Here is a 25194-nt window from a genome sequence, read left to right on the forward strand (position 1 = left end):
AAAATAAAATCATGGCAGGGAAAATAAGGAACTTTGCCATCATTAGGTGACCTAAAATTTGACATAAAAAACAACCACATTTTATTATTTTTCAGTATCTAAAATTTGACAAAAAAATAGCCCACATTTTATTTTTTGGTATCTAATAGCTCAAATAATCCCCCCCCACTCCACCCCACCCCACCTCCTAAATATTTGACATTGTATTGTAAAATATGGAGATCCTTTATGTTATTGTTACAAGTAAAAATTTCATTCACGACCTATTGATTTTTATTGCCTTGTATTAAAATTTGTAAATATCATAATGCTCATAATTATAAATTATCATTATTTTTTTTCCTTTACTTTAGTCGTTAGTGTGTTTTAATATGTTAGTAATCAACACTAACTTTGAAAATTCAGATTCTGCCGTGAAGTCAATTTTTTTTTATAAAAAAAATCATGTTAATGGATGTGAAAACATCTGAACAAATTAGATTCATAGAAGAATCTTAACAACATTTAGACTTATTTAATATCCTCTATTTAAAAAAAAGACAAAAAATGTTACGCAACTTCTCTCTCTCTCTCTCTCTCTCCGGACCCTCTCCCTCTCTTTTCTCAATCAAATACAATTCTTTCCCTCTTGAACTGGTAAGTTTTCATAATCTTTACGAGAGTTTTTCTTTATATTAACAATTTTTTGGAGTATATGATATTTCTCAAGAATTCTTGTGCCTTTTTTTTTATTTTTATATGTATTGATGTTTATTAAGAACAAGCTTTTGAGATTAAAAACAACTTTGTATATACTTGAGATCTCTTATTAAAATTTTTTTTAAGACCACTAATTTTTGTTAAGGTTATGTCCTGATTTTTTGATCAAATCGAGTTTTACTTTTCACTGGAAGGAAAATCAAAATATTACCATAATTACTTTTATTTTTCCTGAAAGAAAAATATAATTCTCTTCCATATTTGGTTATTCTTTTCTTTGAGAAATGTTTGAAGCTCTATAAATTGAAGATTCATCTTCTCAAAAAAAACAATACAATAGCATCTACAAAGAAATCGTAAAAATAGTTTTGTTTATGGTGAGATTTTCTCTCTATTATTTTTATGATTTTTTTTTAGTTATAAAATATATAGGTCAATTTGTCAATTCATATAATAATATTATGCCTTTTAATATAGTTTGTCATTCACGGAGATTTATGGTTGGTGGGGGTCATATGTTAAAGAAAATATGATTGCACAACATCATTAAATGACAAGAAAAAGTTTGTGTTAGTGCATTAATTGGGACCATTAGAACATAATCAATCGAATAGCAAGTTGGTGAAAGTTATGAAAGACGAGTGCTCAACTTGTAGCAAAGAGACATTTTTAAATTTAGATATTTTTTTCTTAATCATTCTTCTAATCCGTTAACATTTTGGTTAGCACTTAGCAAAGTTAAACAATGCATATTTCTTAAACGTATTACCAAATTTCATTTACACATTTGAATTATGATCTATTTTAATTGAACACTTGAATATAAGATAAAGTGTTTTCAGTAGATATTTTTACTCAAATTTTAGAAAGGCTTCTATGTATGCTTTCAACTGTCTATAACATAGATAAGTACTCTATGTTATATTTTCTAACTATACACACAAATCTCAATAAATAATTAAAAACTTAAACGTGTTATAAAGTGATGTTGATGTGTATAAATACAACCCTACCATAATAATTATAGCATTCATACAAAAAGCATTACAACCCTACAATAGTACCACTAACCCGCCCGCCCCCCCCNCGGCTCCTTTCTTCCACAAAAGATTAAAAAATCTTTCAATTTGAGTCCATCAATCATTGTACATACTCTTGCACTAATTTTTTTTTTTAAACTGGTTTTCGGTGTCTATATTAGAGATCGACTAAATTTGAGTTTACGTCAGAAAATCTCACATTGAGGGGTAAAACACTTCCTAACAAAGTTAATTCTGTATCCAAGAAGGCTCAAACTCGAGACCTCTTAACTAAAAATAAAGAAGATATTTACCATTCTATTACGAATCTTGTTGGTTACTTGCACTAACATCACTAGTCTCTTTACTATTAGTACTTCACTACAATCTAAAATCTCCCTTACTTAATGGGACCATTGATATATATATATATATATATATATATCAATGGAAAAATTCTTTTGGCCAGAATTTGATCAGAATGGTATTTTACCTATGTTATTTTACTTTTTAAAATATTTTTACTTTTTTAACTTTAATACCTTTTAACTATGGAAAATAAATCAATTTATTTTAAAATAAAAAAATATTATAATTTTTCTAAATTTCTGGCCAAATTTTCTGGTCATTTAGCATTGGAAAAATCTTTTTGGCCAGAATTTGGCCACAATGGTATTTTATCTATGTTATTTTATCTTTTTGAACATTTTTACCCTTTCAAATTTAATATCTTTTAATTAAAAATGGAAAAAAGATCAGTTNTACCCATACTCACTGCCTTCCGACTCAAGGCGTCCGCTACTACATTTGCCTTGCCCGAATGGTAGAGAATAGAGAGGTCATAGTCCTTCAGGAGCTCAATCCAACGACGCTGTCTCGAATTAAGATCTCTCTGGCTCATGATGTACTGAAGACTCCTGTGATCGGTATAGATCTCACATCGAACTCCATACAAGTAGTGCCTCCAAATCTTAAGTGCGAAAACTACCGCCGCCAACTCTAGCATTGGAAAAATCCTTTTGGCCAGAATTTGGCCACAATGGTATTTTATCTATGTTATTTTATCTTTTTGAACATTTTTACCCTTTCAAATTTAATATCTTTTAATTAAAAATGGAAAAGAGATCAGTTTATTTTAAAATTAAAAAAATGTTATAGATTTTTTAATTTTCTCGCCAAATTATGGCCAAATTTTCTGGCCATTTAGCATTACTCGAGTTTTAATGGATCCAAGATACTAGTGTTTGGATATAAATATATGTTGGCCTTTGGTATCTCTCGAAGTGTGTGATTTGTTTACAAATGCCATCGGCCACTCCACAGTCCACATGACATTTCATCTTCCCCAATCTCCGGTCAATATCTAACACTTCAAAATAATGCACAACAAGAACAATTGGAACTTCTTGTGGATTTCACCTCTATTGAGGTCGTTTAATAGTTGGTTGGAGTTATGCAGATACTATAGTTGTGTAGGAATTAATTATGAGTGTATTTATGTATGATTAGTTATTCAAGTATTAGTTAGTCCATCTTCTATTCTGCATAAAATAATATATAAATTCCATCATAACTTATATACCTATTAGCTATCTAGAGTTTAAATTGCAAGCCAAATACTATATTAATTTTATACATAAATAAGTTATCTCCTAATCAGCTACTATCCCTCCGTCTCATAATTGTTTAACTTTTCATTTTGCATAGTGCTTAAGAAATCATAAATAAGAAGATAATTTTTACTAATTCACTCCTTAAAAAACTTCTTAGAAATTTAACAGACAAATGTGAACACTTTTTAAAAGAATTAATTGCAAATATAATATAGAAAAAATGAATTAATGTTTGCATGATTTAGTAAGGTGGACAACTAATATGAGACATCTACTTTTAGTATAATGGTTAACTAATATAAGATAGTGGAAAAATTTAACAGATGCATAACTCAGATCTAAACCAGCTTCCAAAGGACACTAAGTCGTTTGTAGCTAGTCAAATTTTATAAAAAAACTTTTATTAATTCATTGCTAAATATTAGTTACGAAATTTATCAATTGTAAACTTTTATCTTTAATAGTGATGGAAAATAAGAGAATAGTAAGATGCAATAGCACCAAGCCACCAACTAGTAGTCAAATAATGGCTGGTTATTATTGACACATACTAATGACAGTGTTGTGAACCAAGCTAACTTCGTAAGAATCAATGGGCTATTAGAGACTTTTATTTGGGATATAGGCCCAATAACCATTTGTTAAAAGGGAAAATTACTTATATACACATAATTTTTTCCCCATAATTTCCATTATTCTCTACTATTTCTAAAAAAATTCAAAATCCCTTATTTTGAGTGCAACAGCAAAAATTCTGGATACATAACTCTCCCTCCCCTAACCCATTTTTATCACTTCCTGATTTCACTCCACAAATCTCTTCCATTTTTTATTCTCATAAATCTCTGTCCGAACTCGCCGATTTTCATGGCCTAATTATGCGCTTGAAGTTGGGCAAAGTAACAACTGTGGTGATATCTTCTTAAGGCAAGCCCAAGCAAGTGCTTCAAAAGCAACAAAGCCATCTCTAGCAGATCAATTCCTGATACGGTCCAAACGGACAACTTTCACATGTTCTCCATTTCTTGGCTTCCCGCTTCAATATAAATGTTGTTATACTGTCTCAATTCATCCTATTTCATCAGATCCGGGATGTGAAACTTATCTTCAAGCTTTACCTTATTTTGATTGTTCAAAGGGCGATTACGAGGTCATTGAATGAAGTCCTCTGTTTCTTTCGGAGGTGGAGCCATCGTCGCTTCGTCTGGCATGAATTCTCGGGACCTCCGAGTACGACAAAGTAAAAGAAGACAAGACTCACCTCCCCCTACTTTGTCAATCACAGTCGTCTCGTCTATTGTATTCTCAAAAGCGCGTAGACAGAAGACCTTTTTTTCAGTCTATCTTGTTTTCAGGCCTCTACGAATACATAAACACTAAACTAATGTATCATTTACATGTATCAAGTTCTTTCATGTATCATCAATCTTATTCAAATTTAAAAGGTTATATAGACAGTAACAAATCAGTTATGTGTTATGTATCTGCATTCTTTAATATTTGTTCAGTCTTATCCAACTTAGAATGCGATATATAAGTACATATTACCCAATAATAATCTCGATACATAAATCATAATGTTCTATAACTAAAGCACTGCGTATCAGATCCAACAATAGATATATGATACATTAATGTATCATCACATTTTTTCTTGATGAAAAAAAGTAATTTACATATCTTGATTGTTACACTATTTATATGTACAATATACACAACAATAGTTTGATTCATTTATACAAATTTATGATACAAACACTCGGTATTCAAAATGTATTTGATACATCGCAATTGTTAATATATTTATTACATGTATCTTATACAAAATATTATGATGATACATTTTTATATAAATCACATCCAGATACAAAATAATGACCACATCATAATCCATAGATACAAAATTACAATACACTCGCGTCCTCTACCACTAATGTATCATGGCTTACATATTCACATCAAAATGACAAAACAAAACTTCTTCTTCAACCTTTTGAAACAAAGTTTGAACTTGTCCCCTCAATAAATTCTCGCCAGATCCAGGAGTAACCAAGTATTTGCCTTGACCGGTAATCCTTTTCTTGGACATTTCTGAAGATGGGGTTTTTAAATTCCCCATAGCAAGTCCAACAATAGGGGAATCATCCGTTATAGTAATCAATGTTGATTGTTTCCCAATTTTGTTTCTTGATTTCGCCATTGTTTTCTTCTCAGATTCTTCAATTTTTTCTGAAAAAGAAATAAAATAACTTTTCAGAAATCAAATTAAATTTCAATAAACGAATGATGAAAAAAGAGAATAGAAACTTACTAGTTCACAGAGGGATGTTGTTAACAATGTTAGCAGTAGCTAAGGCTTGTGATCCTGTCACCCTTCTTGTTGAGCAACAACACGAAGAAGGGCAATTTCCTCCTGTGGAACTTTCATGATTTTGAATTGAAGGAGAAGAGGAAAAATTGAATTTTGATTGTGAAGTTGTTACAGTTCAGAATGGATTGATATCGATCAATTTTGCATGATTTGTGGGAAAGAAAATCAATTTTACGTTAATATTCAATATTAAGCGCAACAGACAAGTTTTATAATGTATTAGAATTAATGTAACCGGATGAAACTTATGTATCCAGATGACTGATACTTTAAGGGATTTTTGTAAAATAGAAAAGAGTATGGATATGATGTGATTTTAGATCTTACACTATGAAATTTATGTAAGTTATACTTATTAAATTACAGGTTAGACCAAACCGGCCCAACAGGTGTAGCCCGAATGACCTCAAATAATTCACAAAGTCAATTGTAACTTTGTATAGGATTGTGGACCAATTGATTGATAAAAAATGTAAATTTCACTATTTTTGTGAGTAAAGAAATAACTCATAAGTATCCTCTAATTGAATTTTCAACGATATATTTTAATTTTTTTAATTTTTTAACTTTTTGCACCTTATATAGTGACATAGATGTCACAGGCTTAGAATCTTACTATTGATCTGTGCGGTACCTGACAAGTTACTCATGACTCTTTTACGCTCTTGTAATCTCAAGTAAGCCTTTTGAAGTTAGACCGCTAAGAGAATGTAAGAAAGACTTAGAAATATTTAAAGAGCTATTTGGAAGAAGGCTTTGTATTGCTTGGAGAATGCTTTACAAGTTGAGAGATCTTGCTTGTTTCAAGCTTGGATGATTTACAAATGAGAGCCCCTCTATTTATACTGCAATCCTAGGGGCTAAAGTGTAAATAATAATTACTACTCAAGTCCCTACATATTTACAACTTAGTCCTTATTCTAGAATTCTCTGCAACTCTAGAATATTCCAAGGACTTTCCATGTGATTCTATAACCTTCCCTAGGAAATCTCCATACTTCTCTAGAATATTCCACTAAAGACTATTCTTCTTCCAATGTAAGCTTTCCAGGGAAATATCTAGGGAGTTCTAGAGTCTTCCGTAAACCTCTACACAACTCTAGTCCCCCCTCCCCCTTTATATTCATATCTTAATTTAATGGAAATGTGGTGGGCCATAACACTCTCCCCCACCTATTGATGTGATGACTGCGTCACATAGTTGCTGCATGGAGAATCGAGTCTTGTCTTTTCGTATGCGCGACCAGTAGTCTATTGACACGATCAATGCCTTTGTGCAACTCCTTCAACTGCTTCCTTATCTCTTCTAGCTTGGTCTTATGATCTACCTCCTTCCTAGGAGGCAAATGCCTTAGCGGCTCCTCTAGCATCACAACCTTGTTCCTTTCTAGAACCTTCTTCGTGCACGGTGGTAAGGACCCTTTAGCCCCCATTGTCTTCTTTCGAACTTGCAATGGTGGTTCTAAACGTCGACTCTTTATTTTTAGGATTTTTCTCGAGTTGCATGGCCGTTACGCGAACTCGCCCTTACATCATTGGTACCTTAACCAGGGGCACTATACAGGATCCTTCTTGCTCCATGACCAAGAGTTGTTGGAGGTAAGGATCAATCACCGCGCCGCATTGTTGGAAGAATTCTTGCCCAAAAATTATGTCAAAGAGAACTAAAGGAGCGATAGTGAAGTTGGTTTTACCTTGCCACTCACCTAGCGTGATGATTAATTTATACGCGACTCCACACATAGGAGTCGATGGTGCATTGACCGTCCTGAGTTGGGCGCTACTTGGACTGTAACTCAGCCCCAACCTTGTCGATGCCATCTTGGTCATGATATTGGCCTCTACACTCGTGTCGACCATAGCACGAATAGGTTTTCCATTGATCATGATGTCGACATACTGCGCGTCGTATTCTCTCGACTTTCCTGGCTGCTTCGTGATGGCTCCGCATAGTCCTATCAAGCCTAACTGCGTTGTTTCTACGTCTTGTCCTTGCTCATGTGCATCCTTCTTCTTCTACTCCCGCAGGATAGGACCAAGGCTCTTCAGTTCAGGGCACCTCGCATAGCCATGCCGTCCACCACATATGTAGCAATTGTTTCTCTTTGTAGGTACTGTCTTCCTCTCAACATCGCTTTGACGTCCAAACTTCTTGCCATCAGACTTATACGTATCATGATTCTTGGGATGTTGCCGCTGCTCCTCGAATTTTCCATGATCCCTCCTACCATGGTCATGACTACCTCTTATCTCCTCTCATCTGGCTCTATCGGGCATTTTATGCCTAAAGTCTGTCAAAGCTTTGGCCTGCGTGATGGCTTCATCGATGGTTCTTACATGTCGGCGCTCCAACTCCGTCCTGGCCTAATTTTGCAGCCCATCCATGAAGTGGAACAACATATCTTCATCTGTGAGGTTGGGGATCTGAAGCGTGAGAGTGGTGAACTCCTTCACATACGCCCGAATGCTACCCGTTTGTTTCAATTCCCTAAACTTGCGCTTGACCTCATAAATGACGTTGTTAGGGAAGAAGGCTTTCTTGAACTCTTCTCGAAACTGCTCCCAAGTTTGATGTTGCACGTCCCCTTCCCTATCTCGGACTCCTTGCGTCTCCACCATAGCATGGCCATCTCTGAAAGATACAACACGATAGTGTTGATCTTGTTCTCATCGCTTCTCACCCGACTACACTTGAAGTAATTCTCCAAGTGCCATAAGAAATTCTCCACCTCTTGGGCGTCATGGACGACGCCTTTGAATATGGGTGGCTTGGGAGCCTCGACCCTAGCCTCCCTATCTCGGTCGGATGACGCAGATCCTCCAACTTCCAGGCCTTCCTTGAGTGCTTTCATCTCGGCCTTCATGGTCTCAATTGTGCTTAACGCCTCTATAAGCCGACACTCCAAGGAAGTGATGGCCTCCTTCATCTCGAACTCGGCCCGCTGGTGTCCCTCCAACTCCCTGTGCGCTATAACAAAATGTATCTATAGCTACGAAATTTAAGCTATGAATATAAAATTCGTAGCAATTACCTCATAATAGCCACAAAAATTTGACTTCCGTAGCTATCTACTAATCAATAAATTTTCTTAGCCTCGAAAATCTAATTGACAAAGCCAATTCTTCATTTTTGCTACGATTATTAATACTCGAGGCAATAATTGGCTAAATAGCTATAACTTTGTTGCTACAATAAAACTTTGTAGCTGATCATAAGTTTTTGTCACGACATAAAAGTTATTGTAGCAATAGTAACCTTTTAGCCACAATAAACTTTTTGAAACAAAATATTGTAGCTAAATAAATATTTTTGCTTCAAATTATAAAAAAGAGCAACTTTCACATATAGCAAACACAAAATTCATATCTGTATGATATAGCAAAGTTTGCATAATTGTGCTCCATAGCAAACATATTTATGTATAATTCGCTATACTTATACAAAAAAAAAAAGTTGTATAATTCGCTATACATATACAAAGAAGGCAGTTGTATAATTCGCTATACATATACAAAAGAACGTAGTTGTATACAAAAGATCAATTGTATAATCTATGCATGTATAAAACGAGAAAGAGAGAAAGACAAAAGAATACTGGGCAGGGAAATATTTGTATTGTATAATTATAAGTTTATAGGACGAAGATATATGTATTTGCATGTGTATATACAATTTTCTCTCGTTTTATACAAACAGAAGAGCAATTTATATATTTCGTTTCTGTTTGTATAAGCGAGAGAGGCGAGCGAGATTTGGGAGAGTGGCGAGCGAGATCTGGGAGAGGGGAGAGAGGGAAATGGAAATATATGTATATACAATTTCCTCTCGCTTTATACAAACACAAACATATTTTATACATTTGTGTTTGTATAAAAGCGAGATAGGCGAGCGAGACTGCCACCAAACGAGAGTGGCGAGCGAGATTCCACCAGGGAGAGTGGCGAAAATAGCTATAGTTTGCTATATGGTACAATTAAATCAAAGTATATTTATAGCATTTAATTTGAATTAATAGTTTGCTATTATATACAATTTTCCCTTATAAAAAATTGTGACAATAGTTAAATGATATAGTCATGTCTTTTCTGCTATAATATAACTTCGAAGCGAATGGTAGCCTTTTGCTATGAGTTGAAACTTATTGTAGTAATAGTAGCACTTTAGCCACAATAAATTTTTGAAACAAAATATTGTAGCTAAATAAATATTTTTGCTTCAAAATATAAAAACTTGTGGCAATAGTGAAATCATATATAGCTACGCCTTTTCTACTATGATAAAAGTTCGTAGCTAATTAATAGTTTTCTGCTACGAGTTGAAACTTATTGTGGTAATAGTAGCACTTTAGCCATAATAAATTATTTGAAACAAAATATTCTAATTAAATAAATCATTTTGCCTCAAGTTACAAAAAAATAAGTGTGGCAATAGTTAAATGATATAGTCATAGACTTTTTGCTACAGTAAAATTTCATAGTTATATATTAATTTTTGCCACGTATTGAAACATGATATATCAATAGTAATCTTTTAGCCATAAAAGAGTTATTTAAAATAAACTATTATAATTACATAAATAACTTTGCCCGAGTACTAAAAAAAGTTGTGGCAATAATGGTCTTCATAGCTATAATTATTTGTCATAACAAAATAATATAACCACAAAATTAATATTTTGTTAAATTTCATAGTTAATAATTATTTTTTATCAAGAGTTGAAATGTGGTTATAGCAATACTAATCTAGTGTAATTAGGTGGGTTAATTGTTTGATCCGATTCAATTTTAAAACCCTACTTATACTCAAATATAATTTCAATAAATAAGTGACTATATCTTGTTAATTTGGATTAATTAATTATATCAAATTCAAACATAATTTCAAGTCTCATTGAAACTACATCTTGATCAAGTGCTTTTAAAATTGTTGTTTGATTTAAACTTGTTTCATCAAAATAATATGTTTATCAATATAATATAACTTGAAGTATTAATTGTTCGATTCAATTTGATTTTATAGCTTGCAAATCTTAAATATAACTTATACTGATAAATAAGTGATTATATTTACTTCAATTAATTAATTTTATCAATTTTTAGCAAACCTTCAATATGTCTCAGTCAAACTATTAGAATATCTTCTAATAGTTTAGAGTAATTAGAGGTCATTCGACTCTATTCAATTTAATAGAGTCTTGCTTATAAGTTCTAAAAAAATTACGTGATATTGTATATAAATAAAAGTGTCAATTAAATTTCAGATAACAAAACTAAAATACATAAAGAAGGGTAAATCTTCGCGATTCCTCCAATTTAACTTCTTTTATATAATTTTATATGAATTTATGATTATCGTAAGACTGCATTTTTATTTGAGCTCAAATTGGTCATTTTTTACTTTATTAAAAGTTTGCTAACTAGTAACCAAAGTTTAAAATTTACAGTTGGTTTCTTCAGTGTAATTAATTTTAAACATTAAAATACGCCCTTCATTTGGAGTTCTCGTCATATTTTTTAAGATTTATTTGTAATTGTTGTATTTTATTATTCAGTACACACATATTTTTGTAGAATTATAATCGTACTAACAGATCTATATAAAATTACAGGGAACACACACATATACTTTTATTATGAAAATAAAATTTGTAGCTAGTTTTCGTGCCACCACATGCACAATTATATAACGTTCTTATATTAAGAATTAAATGAAAAATAAATTATAAGGATTAAAATCCTTCCACATTTAGATCCAAACCCAAAAATATCCCCCCAGAAGTAAAAAAATTAAAAAAACCAAAATTTCCCCCCAAAACTTTTAAACCCAATTAGAAAACCTAACCAGATCCCTTTTTCCTTACCCATCGCCTCCCCTCTCTCTTCTTTATCTCATTTTCTTGTTTAATTTGAATTTTTTTAATGTAGAATGTTTTGCTAGTTAACTTTTTCTTTTTGTAGGTTTTTTTATAGTATAAATTATAGGAACTATAGTACTAAATAACATCCTATCCCCTCTAGTTTTCTATTTACCAAAAATCCCTTAAAAATGATGTTTGCGGGATACATAGCGTTGTGCACGGGATACATTAGGTTTGATACATTTCACATAGCGGGATACATAGCGTTGTGCACGGGATACATTAGGTTTGATACATTCCACATAGCGGGATACATAGCGTTGTGCACGGGATACATAGCGTTGTGCATGAGATACATAGCGTTTGACACATTCCACATAGCGGGATACATAGCGTTGTGCACGGGATACTTAGGTAAATAAGAGATTTTTGAAAATTTTGAAATAAGTAGGGATAAATGGATATTAAGGTAAGTAAAGGAGTGTAGTTAAGTAATTTGTCATTTTTTATATTCAAGGTATGTTCATATATTCTTATTTACAATTTTTTAATTTATCTTTCACTTATTTGACTTAAAATTTTGGGTTTAGATTATTTCAGATCTTTTAAAAAATATTACATCTTATTTGTGAGCAGATCGTGAAGATTTTAAAGTTGGAATAGTGCTGGGAGGAGTCATAACTCGCAGACCGCAAAAAATGTCACAACTGAGGTGAAGATTCTTTTAAGAAGTAAAAGTTTATAGATTTGTTTTTTTTTTTTTGCATTTTTTTTGTTTGTATCTGTCAAAAAATTTAGTTAATGATTTATATAAATAAATTTCTTTTTTTCTTGAAATATTATATATACACACACTCTCATCTATAATTAGCTGGTAATGATTTTTGGTGCTAAAATACATCATTTTGACAGGTATATCAATGGAGTTAAAACATATAAATGACAAGATCTGTGTTAATCAAGCTAAGATTCAATTAAACATTGTGAAAGGAGAGATAAGAGAAGACTATACCGCTTTATACTCAAACAAGATAGTGTATTACAAGATTTGTATATAATTATAAATATTTTTAAAATTGTAAATTGTAATTAAATGTAATTTTGGAAGTGTTTTGAAATCTTAAAAATTAATTCATAGCTACATTATGCAGCTCTTGGAACTAATAAAGCTTGCAAAAAAATCTCCAATAATAATGAAATTACACATTGAATGCAACAAAATTTATATATATATCATGTAAAAAGAGCATGTATATAAATTTTGGCATTCTGTAGCAAATGCATTTTTAGCTAAAATTCTATCTATTTCATGGCTAAATATATGAATTTTTAGCTATAATACGAAAATGCTTGTGGCAAATACTTTATGTTATAGCCATGAATTTTATTAGTCATAACTAACTATGAGTGCTATTGCCACGAGACTAAGCTAGAGAAATAGCTACAAAATTCTGTTTACATGAGAACCAAATTAAATATGTTGCTACAATGTAATACCTTTGTAGCTGCATCTAAAAAGATAAATATAAATCATTTTTTTCGTGGCAAAAGAATAAAGTTATTTGCTATATATATTTTGCGTGGCAAAAACTTTTTATCAGTACAGCTACAACTCAAAAATTTCGTAGCAATAGATATTAGTTCTTAGCCATGGACCATGTAAAGTTTGTAGCTAACTTTTAACCACGCTACATCTTGCTACAAATGCTACGGAAAAAAATATTGTAGCTATAGTGTTTAGCCATGAAAAATTTCATATTTAGCTACAACTAATTTTGCAGTAATATATAATTTTTTTTTTGTAGTGGCGGATATTGTTGGTCTGCTCAAGGGTGAAGTCTTCAAAAATCTTGAACTTGTCGTCGGCCACATTCATGCGCCGACCTAATATCTCCACGGCCTGCCTCGCCACTTCAACCCTTGCGACCCATTCTTCTCCGGCGGTGACGTCAATGACCTTCTCGCCAAGTTCATCATCACTTGCTTCGGTGATCGAATGTGGATGAGATGTTAGCGCCTCGCTTGGTGTGGGGTTGAGCAGTATTTCCTCATTACTCTTTTGGTGTTTCTTACCCTTGCGGTTCTTCTTTCTGCCATCCAGCCTAACGTCGGTGGTGCTAGCAGCATTTACGTCTCCTTCGTTAGCCATTCCCTTAAAGCAAATCTTTGCTCTGATACCATGTTGTCACGGGCTTAAAGTCTTACTATTGATTCATGTCGCACCTGACAACTTATTCATGACTCTTTCATGCTCTTGTAAGCACAAGTAAGCCTTTTGAAGTTAGTCTGCTAAGAGAATGTAAGAAAGACTTAGAAAGATTTAGAGAACTTTTTTGGAAGAAAGTTTTGTATTGCTTGGAGAATGCTTTACAAGTTGAGTGATCTTGCTTGCTTCAAGCTCGGATGATTTACAAATGAGAGCCCCTCTATTTATACTGCAATCCTAGGGGCTAAAGTATAAATAATAATTACTACTCAAGTCCCTACATATTTACAACTTAGCCCTTATTCTAGAATTCTCTACAACTCTAGATTATTCCAAGGACTTATCATGTGATTCTATAACCTTCCCTAGGAAATCTCCATACTTCTCTAGAATATTCCGCTAAAGACTATTCTTCTTCCAATGTAAGCCTTCCAAGGAAATATCTAGGAAGTTCTAGAGTCTTCCACAAACCTCTACACAACTCTAGTTTCTCCCCCCCTCCCCCCCTCCCCTTTATATTCATGTCTTATTTTAATGACAATGTGGTGGGTCATAACATAGAGCTATGACGTGAAAATACTTACCTCAAACATGTGAAAAGCTTAAAAAAAGCTCTAATCAATACAAAAATGACCACGTGTCAGTCCTAAAACTCATTTTCAAGAACTTAAGATATTGCAATGTTTTTCATTTTTGGGTCTGAAATTTCAACTACAATATCATTATCAAACCGCAAAAATTAATTAGATCGATAACCAAAAATTTTGACAAATCCATTTTTTTGTTTTTCCAAGTTCAACAATGGTAGGTTTCAAATTCTTTCCCAATTTTTAAATTTCAGTAATCACTTTTGAAACTACTCAATGCCTCCAATTCTTTTTCAAGTTCAAACAAGACCAGTAACAATACTAATTGTCTTTTTTTCTATTTGGATTTGATTGAATATATTATATTTTGGAATTAAGAAAAAGAACAAAAAGGAAGAAAATAAAATTAAAATTAAATCAAAGAAAATCCATGATAGCCGCATCCTCTCCCCAACCTATGGTTGTGGGAAAACCAAACACTAGTTCTAATCCAGAAGCAACTTATGTCTCACGTCTAAATTCAATCCAAACTGGACAAAACTTGAAAAAAGCAAAGCTGAAATGTATAGATATCATTCATGGAGAACCTACAATTACATTCACAATGGAAGAGATAAATCAATACACTATGGAAGAAGGTCTACATCAAGCTCTAGTTTTCAAGTTTTCACATGATCCAATTAATATGCAAGAGGTACGAAAGTTGTTGCCTACACAACTAGGAACTCAAGGTCGCTGCCTTGTCGGATGGCTTGCGCATCAACATATTTTGGTGAGATTCGATCGATATGATGATTATGTATTAGCTGCGGCTTAAACTGCTCAGTACCTTTTGTACAATGGTTTACAAAAGCAACTTAGAGTATTTCCATGGACAATTGGCTTCAATCCGAAAGAAGAGACATCAAGAGCTTTTGTTTGGATATCTTTTCCAAACTTGCCGCCAGAGCTTGTTGCAAAACAATCCTTACTAACAATTGCCTCGGCTGTGTGGGGTCCAACCCTACTATTCTATCATTGACTTCAACAATTGTTGCATGCAATTGTCAATGGTTGGAAAATTGTAATAGCAGCAAATGTTGAAATACACAACATTTACGAACTTTCGGTGACACAACTTTGCATACTATGTATGGTGTTGAAATTTGCAGTTGCAAATTTCTTCTATAAAAAGAGTTTATTAGCTCATTTGTAAGACACTAATTCACAGAGAAAGAAAAATATAGAGAGTTGTGAGGTTTCCATAGACTAAAAAGAAAATAGTCTGTGAAGAAAAATAGAGTGTGAGCAATATTTTTAGTAAGGTGGAAAATCAAAAGAGTGTTATTCTTTTTGAGTGTGTAGTAGTCACTTTGAGCATTGTATTTGTGACTATACGGTATAAAATTCCTTACTATATTGATTTAAGTTGCTCCTCTTGGCCCGTGGTTTTTCCCATGTTTAAAAGGGTTTCCACATAAAATTCTTGGTGTCATTATTTTCCCATTTTATTTCTATCATTTGACCATATATATTTTTGTGTTAGTCCGCATTTTTCCAACAAACTGGTATCAGAGCCAAGGTTTTATCTGAGTATGCTCTGTGGTTGCAGCACAGTCTGAACTTTCACATCAGAAAAGATTTACTTTGGTTTGCAATAACTATATTTTTTGGGGATAAACAATGAAAGCCAACACAAGTAGAATGATTACTTTGAATGGTGTTAATTATGTCATTTGGAAGGGGAAAATGGAAGATCTATTTTATGTCAAGAATTTTTATCAACCAGTATTTACCACTGTAAATCCTGATAATAAAACAGATGAAGAGTGGAATCTGTTGCTTAGACAGATTTGTGGATTCATTAGGCATTGGGTTGACGATAATGTGTTGAACCATATTTCTGGGGAGACACATGCTCGAACCCTATGGGAGCATCTTGAGAGTTTGTATGCTGGAAAAACTGGCAACAATACAATGTTCTTAATAAAGCAGATGTTGAGTTTAAAGTATCATGGTGGTTCTCCGATGACAGACCATCTGAATAATTTTCAAGGGATCATGAACCAGTTATCTACTGTGGGCATTAAATTTGATGAAGAAATTCAAGGCTTGCTTCTACTTGGTTCCCTGCCATACTCTTGGGAAACATTTAGAACTTCATTGTCAAATTCTGCTCCGTATGGTGTGATCTCAATGGATTCTGCTACGAATAGTGTCTTGAACGAAGAGATGAGAAGAAACTCTCAAGGTTCTTCTTCGTCGGATGTCCTGATAACTAGCTCCAGGGGGAGAAACATAATTCGTGATTCTCAGAATAGAGAACAAAATAAGGGCAAATCCAGAGGCAAACTTAAGGATATTGAGTGCTATCATTGTGGCATGAAAGGGCACACAAACAAGTTCTGTAGGAAGTTAAAGAGGGAGAACAAAAATAAAGAGGAAACTAAAGAAGATGGCAATGAAAATTGCCTAGCCACCGTCACCACCGAAGATCTTGTTACCGTCCTTGATGCAGATATGATAAATATTGCTTGTGATGAGTCAAGCTGGGTTGTAGACACTGGTGCCGCATTTCACGTGACATCAAGGAAGGATTTTTTCTCTTCCTATACTCCTGGTGATTTTGGAACCTTGGGTATGGGTAATGAGACTGTTTCTAAGGTGGTTGGTATTGGTACAATTTGTTTGAAAAGTAGTCTTGGAACTAAACTAGTTTTGAACAATATGAAACATGCTCCTAATGTTCGTCTGCTCCTGATTTTTGTTTGTGTTTTGGATTATGAAGGATATGTTAGTACCAACGGTGATGGAAAATGGAAACTCATTAAGAGTTCCTTGGTTGTGGCTCGTGGTAACAAACGTCGTGGTCTATACTGGACTACGACTTCTGCTTGTGTTGATATGATGAATGTGGTTGAGAGCAATGACTCTTCAACATTATGGCACAAGAGGCTTAGCCACATCAGCGAAAAAGGACTTAATGTTCTAGCCAAGAAGAAATTATTGTCAAATTTCAAAAGTGCTAAATTAGAAAAATGTGAGCACTGCTTGGCTGGTAAACAAAATAGAGTTTCTTTTAAGTCTTACCCTCCTTCAAGAAAGATAGAGTTGCTTGAATTGGTGCACTCTGATTTATGCGGTCCAATAAAGACAAAGGCATTGGGTGGTGCACTCTACTTTATCACTTTTATTGACGACTGCTCGAGAAAACTTTGGGTCTATGTCTTGAAGACTAAAGACCAAGTGTTAGGTGTCTTCAAGCAGTTTCAGGCTTCAGTTGAAAGAGAAACTGAAAAGAAACTGAAATGTATTCGTACTGATAATGGTGGTGAATATTGTGGACCATTTAACGAATACTGCAAGCATCAAGGTATTAGACACCAGAAGACTCATCCCAAGACTCCTCAGTTTCATGGTTTGGCTGAGAGGATGAACATGACCTTGATGGAAAGAGTTAGATGTTTGCTTTCTGAAGCAAAGTTGCCGAACTCATTTTGGGGTGAGGCTTTATTGACCGCCGCACATATTATTAATCTATCTCCTATTGTTGCTTTGTAAAGTGTTGTACCAAATAGTGTTTGGTATGGAAATGATGTTTCCTATGACCATTTGAGAGTATTTGGTTGCAAAACTTTTGTACATGTGCCGAAAGATGAGAGGTCAAAGTTAGATGCCAAGACAAGGCAGTGCATCTTCATTGGATATGACCTTGATGAATTTGGTTACAAGCTATATGATCCAATTGAGAAGAAACTCGTGAGAAGCCATCATATTATTTTCATGGAGAATCAAACAATTGAAGATATTGACAAAGCGGAGAAGCCAGAATCTTCAAGTTTTGATAGTATAGCTCATCTAGATGAAGTTCCTCACACAAGTATGCATAATGTTGTTGGGCTTGATGATCATGGTGATGCCCATAATCATGTATCGAGTCAACATGTTGATGTTGATAATAACAATGATATTGTTATTGATGATCCTCCTACTGATCATGAAGTTGTAGACGAATCAAATATTCCGTTTAGGAGGTCCACAAGACAGCGGGTTCCTTCCTCTCATTATTCACCCAATGAGTATGTGTTACTCACTGATGGGGGAGAACCTGAATGTTATGATGAGGCCATGGAAGATGAGCACAAGGATCAATGGATTGAAGCCATGCAAGATGAGATGATGTCTCTTCATGAGAACCACACTTATGAGTTGGTAAAATTGCCCAAGGGCATGAAAGCTTTGAAGAACAAGTGGGTGTTCAAAGTTAAAGTTGAAGAACACAACTTGAAGCCAAGGTACAAAGCTAGATTGGTTGTTAAGGGATTTGGTCAAAGAAAGGGTATTGACTTTGACGAAATATTTTCTCCTGTTATAAAAATGTCCTCGATTCGTACAGTTCTAGGTTTGGCTGCTAGTCTTAATTTAGAGATTGAGTAGATAGATGTGAAGACGATTTTCCTTCACGGTGACCTAGAAGAAGAAATTTATATGGAACAACATGAGGGCTTCAAAGTAGAAGGTAAAGAAAATTTTGTGTGCAAACTCAAAAAGAGTCTTTATGGTTAAAGCAAGCTCCTAGACAGTGGTACAAAAAGTTTGAATCTGTTATGGGTGAGCAAGGCTATAAAAAGACTTCTTCAGATCATTGTGTATTTGAACAAAAATTTTCTGACAATGATTTTATCATCCTCTTATTGTATGTGAATGATATGTTGATTGTGGGCAAGAATACTTCCAAGATTGAAGAGTTGAAGAAAGAGTTGCGTAAGTCTTTTGCTATGAAAGACTTGGGTCATGCTAAGCAAATTTTGGGCATGAGAATTACTCGTCTCAGAGATGAAAGGAAGATTTATTTGTCACAAAAGAAGTACATTGAACGTGTACTAGAGCGCTTCAATATGAAAAATGCTAAGCCTGTTAGTACACCTCTTGCTGGTCATTTGAAGTTGAGTAAGAAGATGTGTCTTACAACTAGAGAGGAAAAAGAGAGCATGACCAAAAGTTTCATATTCCTCCGTCGTCGGAAGTCTAATGTATGCAATGGTATGCACTAGACCTGATATTGCTCACGCAGTTGGTGTTGTCAGCAGATTTCTCGACAATCTATGAAAAGAGCATTGAGAAGCTGTGAAGTGGATACTCAGGTATCTTAGAGGAAATTCAGATGAATGTTTGTGTTTTGGAGAATTAGATCCAATCTTGAAGGGCTATACAGATGCTGATATGGCAGGTGACCTTGATAATAGAAAATCCACTACTGGATATTTGTTTACTTTTTCAGGGAAAGCTATATCATGGCAGTCGAAGTTGCAGAAGTGTGTTGCACTATCTGCAACTGAAGCTGAGTATACTGCGGCTACTGAAGCCGGCAAGGAGATGATATGGCTCAAGCGATTTCTTCAAGAGCTTGGTTTGCATCAGATAGAGTATATTGTCTATTGTGACAGCCAAGGTGCAATAGACTTGAGCAAGAACTCCATGTACCATGCAAGGACAAAACACATTCACGCCAGATATCATTGGATTTGTGAGGAAGTGGAGAGTGAATCATTTCACGTCAAAAAGATCCACACAAGTGAAAATCCTGTAGATATGCTAACCAAGACGATACCGAAAGACAAGTTCGAGTTATGCAAAGAACTTGTGGGTATGAGCTCTCTTTAAAGAATATGAAGATACCTCATTCCAGTGAATGGGACTGGAGGGGGAGATTTGTGAGGTCCAACCCTACTATTCCATCATTGACTTCAACAATTGATGTATGCAATGGTCAATGGTTGGCAAATTGCAATAGCAGCAAATGTTGAAATACACAACATTTACAAACTTTTGGTGGCACAACTTTGACATACTATGTATGGTGTTGAAATTTGCAGTTGCAAATTTTTTCTATAAAAAGAGCTTATTAGCTCATTTGTAAGACACTAATTCACAAAGAAAGAAAAATATAGAGAGCTGTGAGGTTTTCATAGACTATACAAGAAAATAGTCTGTGAAGAAAAATAGAGTGTGAACGATATTTTTAGTAAGGTGGAAAATCAAAAGAGTGTTATTCTTTTTGAGTGTGTAGTAGTCACTTTGAGTATTGTATTCGTGACTACACGGTGTAAAATTCCTTACTATATTGATATCAGTTGCTCATCTTAGCCCATGGGTTTTCCCTTATTTAAAAGGGTTTCCACGTAAAATTCTTGGTGTCACTATTTTTCTATTTTATTTCTATCATTTGACCATATATATTTTTGTGTTAGTCCGTGTTTTTCTAACAGGTTGCTGGTAAGCCAATAGTTGTTGATAAAGCCACTCAAGATAAGTCGAGACCTAGCATGGCTAGAGTTAAAGTCGAACTTGATTTACTAGCAAATTTGCCACATCAAATGAGAATTCAATATGTCGACGAGAAAACAAAAAAAAGTGTGGAGCAATTTCAGATGTTTGTGTATGATAATCTGCCATTTTATTGCAACTATTGTAAGCACCACGGCCATAACGAAAGTGAATGTCGACTATTATTGGGAAATAATGCAGCAAGAAACCAAGAAGAAGCATCGAAAGTAGACTCTGAGATTAAAAAATATCATGGTGATGCTCAGAAATATTAGATGAAAAGAGGGCTGGAAATAAATCCCTCGTGGTTGATAAAAATGGTGTCCACGATCAGGTAGTTGAGGCACGAAATTTGGAGTGTCAAATTAAAGAGCATTCTGGACAGCTCTTAGGCAGAGCAATTGCGCACGAATCGACTTCAGGGGATCAAAGTTTAACCACTAGAAAACTTTGGTCCTAGAGTCGCAAGTTGATTTTGGGCAGCAATTAAATAGCAACATTGTTGATGATGCGAGACTTGGCAGTATAGATACCGGAGAAAAAAACATTAATAACAAAAGTGGAAAAAATGGTTTTCTGCAGATTGATTCTAATATTGTTCATGATGTCCATTCATCAGGGATTAAAGTTGGAGCTATTGAAACATTAGAGAAAAATTTGAATGAAAATCAACTTTGTTTGACTACAAATCCCACTCTAGTTCACATTAATGATGAGGACCAAAATAATGTAGCTATAATCGCGGCGTTGACGATAGATGATGGACAACAACTAAATGGAACCAGAGATGACTAGTGCTTTTTGGAAAATCAGGACATCCTTTGGTAATTAACGCAACCGTTGAGTTGGCATTAGATCCCATGAGTGCGAAGGTAGTGGCAGATGGAGTGAAACATGATGCTCCGGGTGTTGAAAGTGTTGAATGCTTGGTTGACAACATGTCGCAGCAGGTCAACAATGCCAATAAATTTTTTGAAAGTGATGACGGAACTAATTCAATCGCCTTGATGAATGCCAAGAGTACAGGTAAATGAGTGGAACTGGTACATAAATCTAATTGGGTTGTGGTGACGAAGAAAAAATCTCCAAGTATTGGAATTGGTTTGCCTATTCGTAACACAGTGCAACCGGTTGTAGATAGTCAAACTATGAATTTAGGTGCTCGAGAAATTGTTCCAAAGGAGGTCTCGTGTTTTAACACTTTTGATGCTCTTACGAATAATATTGTGCATGAGATCAATTCATCTCAAGTTAACTCTACAAATGAATTAGTTATTTCTAAGGAACAACAGGGTGCGACAAGTACTCCGAGGTGGGGAGATTTAACACATGAAGAGGAAGAACAAGTAAATTCCACTCCTACGCAAAAGAAATTGAGCCCAACAGCTCCTGCTTTTGTGCCTAGTGGTGCCAAGTTAGTAACTCCCCGACAAGGTTTGTCATCATCAACAAATGATGTTGCAATCTTAATTGATCATTTGGTGAGTTCTAATATTAAAAAATTGGCTTCTCTTACACCTATTAATACTAACAAACAACTACAATTTGGTTGTATAGTACTTTGTCCCCAAATAAATTTGCTAATCTAGATGATGAGGACATCTATGAGGAAGGTGGGGAAGAGGAAGAGGAAATGTTGGCTTATTGTTTTGCAATTGCAGCTAGGAATGCTGATATTTCTCCTAGGCATCAACACAACAAAAAAACGAAGCATGGAAGAAAGCATAGTTGAGATGGTAAAGTAACTGAGGAGTTAGTTCCAACGCACCTACCGATGCGACTGGTGAAACAAAATCATATGATAGTGTCAACAATTTTAACAAGATCCAATAAAGCCAAGAAGTGATGAACTACCAAGTGTTATTGGACAGATTTGAAGAAGAAGACAAGAGAAACATACTTCAAGTTCCTTTAGAAGGCCAATCCATCTTTTTTAGTTCATACATTTGTAAAAGAAAGTTTGAGGTTGATAACTAAACTTTCTCCTTGGCTTTTATGATTTTTTATTACTTAAGAATCCTCACTTGTAGTATCATCATAGAGTGTATTATAAACTTTATGATGATCATAGAATATCTAGTTCTCTCTAGCTCGTATTTTCTTCATGATTGTTAATTAGTAGAGGATAGGTATCTCATTAGGATTGGTAAGGTAAGGCCTAGCCTCCCTTGCTTGTACTTAATCCTATTGAGAATTTTTTATGTTTATTATTAATAAAAAGCCACTTGACCACTGTCTAGTGGTATAAATTTGCTAAAAAAAAATAAAAATTAAATGTGAAATTACACTTGGCAGCGCGAGCTGTTCACTGCTTATCAATAATTTAGTTCTTTATACCATGTCAATACTTAGAATGATATTTATTTCATTTTAAAAAGTTTTTAGGAAGGTAATAGAATTTCGTAAAAATAGAGCTTATCACTGAAAATTCAATCATATATTAAGGTGTGGTGTACAACTCTAAGGGGTCATATGTCAAGATAGAGTTTATCGCGTGTAGTCCGTTGAACCTTTGAAGTTCTACAACTCTGAGGTATGTTGTCATTCTGTTTCTTGGATTGAATTTTTGTTACTCACATCTAATAGCACTTCAACTTTTGATTTGTTATATTCTTTTTCCCTTGTCTCTAGATTTGCCAAGAGGGTGATCGAAACCAAAGGAAAATGATGGGCACATTTTGAAGGAGTGCTTAGTTAGTTGTACTACGCCCTATAGTTATTGCAGTTTTTTAAAAAAATTAAAGACAATGTTTTTAGGTTATTTGAGCCAAATGAAGTTGAATGATGGAATATAATTTCCTTTGTGCTGGATAAAGTTTTCATCTTGATTTAATATTTTAGTTTGTTTATCTTGATGATTTTCATTAGTTTCCGTCACTTTACATTAGAGAGAGTTCTTAATGCATATAATAGCTCAAAATCCTGATATTAAATCCACACCAAAAACTAGATAGCAAGTGTATTTTTGATGGCCAGAAGTAGTAGATGGAGAGTAAAACGAAGCTATTTCCAATAGTTTGAGAGCAATTTTGGTTGGTTTTGGCCATGTTGGACTATTATGTCAGCGATCTAAATAACTGATCATGTGGACATATGTTAAGTTCGTGGTCCAAAAAATAGTCAGACGAAAGGTAAATGTCGAATTAATTTGTATGGTGTTTGGTAAAAAAATGATGACAGATTTGGTCATTTTTAAGAAATTTAGCTTTCCAAACATGAATAGATCTGTATTAGCTAACAATAGGGTTCAAAATCTCAGTAGCAACATATTACAATTTACACAAGTTATTATTGTTGTTGTCTTCTTGTCTTAATGGCTACTAACATTTGCACCACTTCCTTCATCTCTGGCCTATTTTGTGGCTTTACATCCCAACATTTCTTCATTATATCTGACAATGCTCTTGGACAACATTTTGGTATCTCAGGCCTTCGATCCTGAAATTTACATACAAAACAGCTCCTTATTTAGTACATCAAATTTGACAATTTAATAATCAAAAGGGAGTTATAAGTAATTAGTAAAGTACCTTGTAAATTTGATGTGAGATTTTACTATGAGAAATGTGTTCAGGGTATGGATCTAAACAAGTATACATTTCCCACAAGCAAATTGCAAAGCTGTAGACATCACATTTATGATCATATGACGAATCACTCAAAACCTCAGGAGCCATATAACCCATAGTTCCACTTGTTCCAACCATAGAATAAAACTTACTAGAGATTCCGAAATCAATTATCTTCACTCTTCCAGTTTTGTCAACTAGTAAATTTTCAGTCTTCACATCTCTATGAGCAATCTTGTTGGAATGAATGTAACTCAACCCTTTAGCAACATCCAATGCAAGTTGTATAGTTGTATCCAAAGGCAATTTCTTCTTCAATATTGTATGTTTGGAAAGATAGGATTGAAGAGTACCTCCACCAACATATTCCACAACTATGCAACAATATCCATTTATTCCTAGTACTTTTGCACCTTTTTGACATTTAATTTTAATCTTTGACATATTCTTCTTCTTTATAGCTCCAATGAACTGCACAAAATTAATATATTTCAGCTAATTTGCAAATAATTAAACAAATAAGATAAAAAGAGAAATTAATTAAGTAGGTATACTACCTCAGCAATATTGGAGTGTTGAAGATTGCACCAAATAGAAACTTCTTGCATGAATACCTCTTCCATCAATTGCTTTTTTTCTATTGAATTCTTCTTTCCATCTCTCAAATCAAATACTTTAACTGAAATTCATCATGTGTATTAATTAAAAATTACCAAAATTTTGATAAATACATATTACTTTTTGAACCTGTAATACGAAAAATATAATGATAATATGGTAAAATTACAATATTCAAGAAACATAATCACTAATATAACAAACTATAGTAATTCTAACAACAATATTCAAGAAACGTAACACTAATATAGTTTTACTATAATTATTCTAACAACAATATTCAAGAAAAGTTACCCTCATATATATAGTTTTCAAGAAACGTAGCCCTAATATATGTAGTTTTACTAT

The 25194-nt window shown here is 33.9% G+C and overlaps 1 protein-coding gene across 1 annotated transcript; it reads right to left on the bottom strand.

The window, feature by feature from the left end:
* Positions 1–23947: 23947 nt before the first annotated feature.
* Positions 23948–24836, bottom strand: LOC125863245 (serine/threonine-protein kinase STY13-like). The gene is made up of 3 exons (XM_049543425.1): positions 24786–24836; positions 24190–24699; positions 23948–24097 (listed from the first exon to the last, which is right to left on the bottom strand). Exons 1-3 carry the CDS (start codon positions 24834–24836, stop codon positions 23948–23950), a joined length of 711 nt encoding a protein of 236 aa, XP_049399382.1.
* Between the last annotated feature and the right edge of the window lie 358 nt (positions 24837–25194).

This window comes from Solanum stenotomum, chromosome 4 (genome assembly GCF_019186545.1).
Source record: "Solanum stenotomum isolate F172 chromosome 4, ASM1918654v1, whole genome shotgun sequence".
Lineage (NCBI taxonomy): Eukaryota > Viridiplantae > Streptophyta > Magnoliopsida > Solanales > Solanaceae > Solanum > Solanum stenotomum.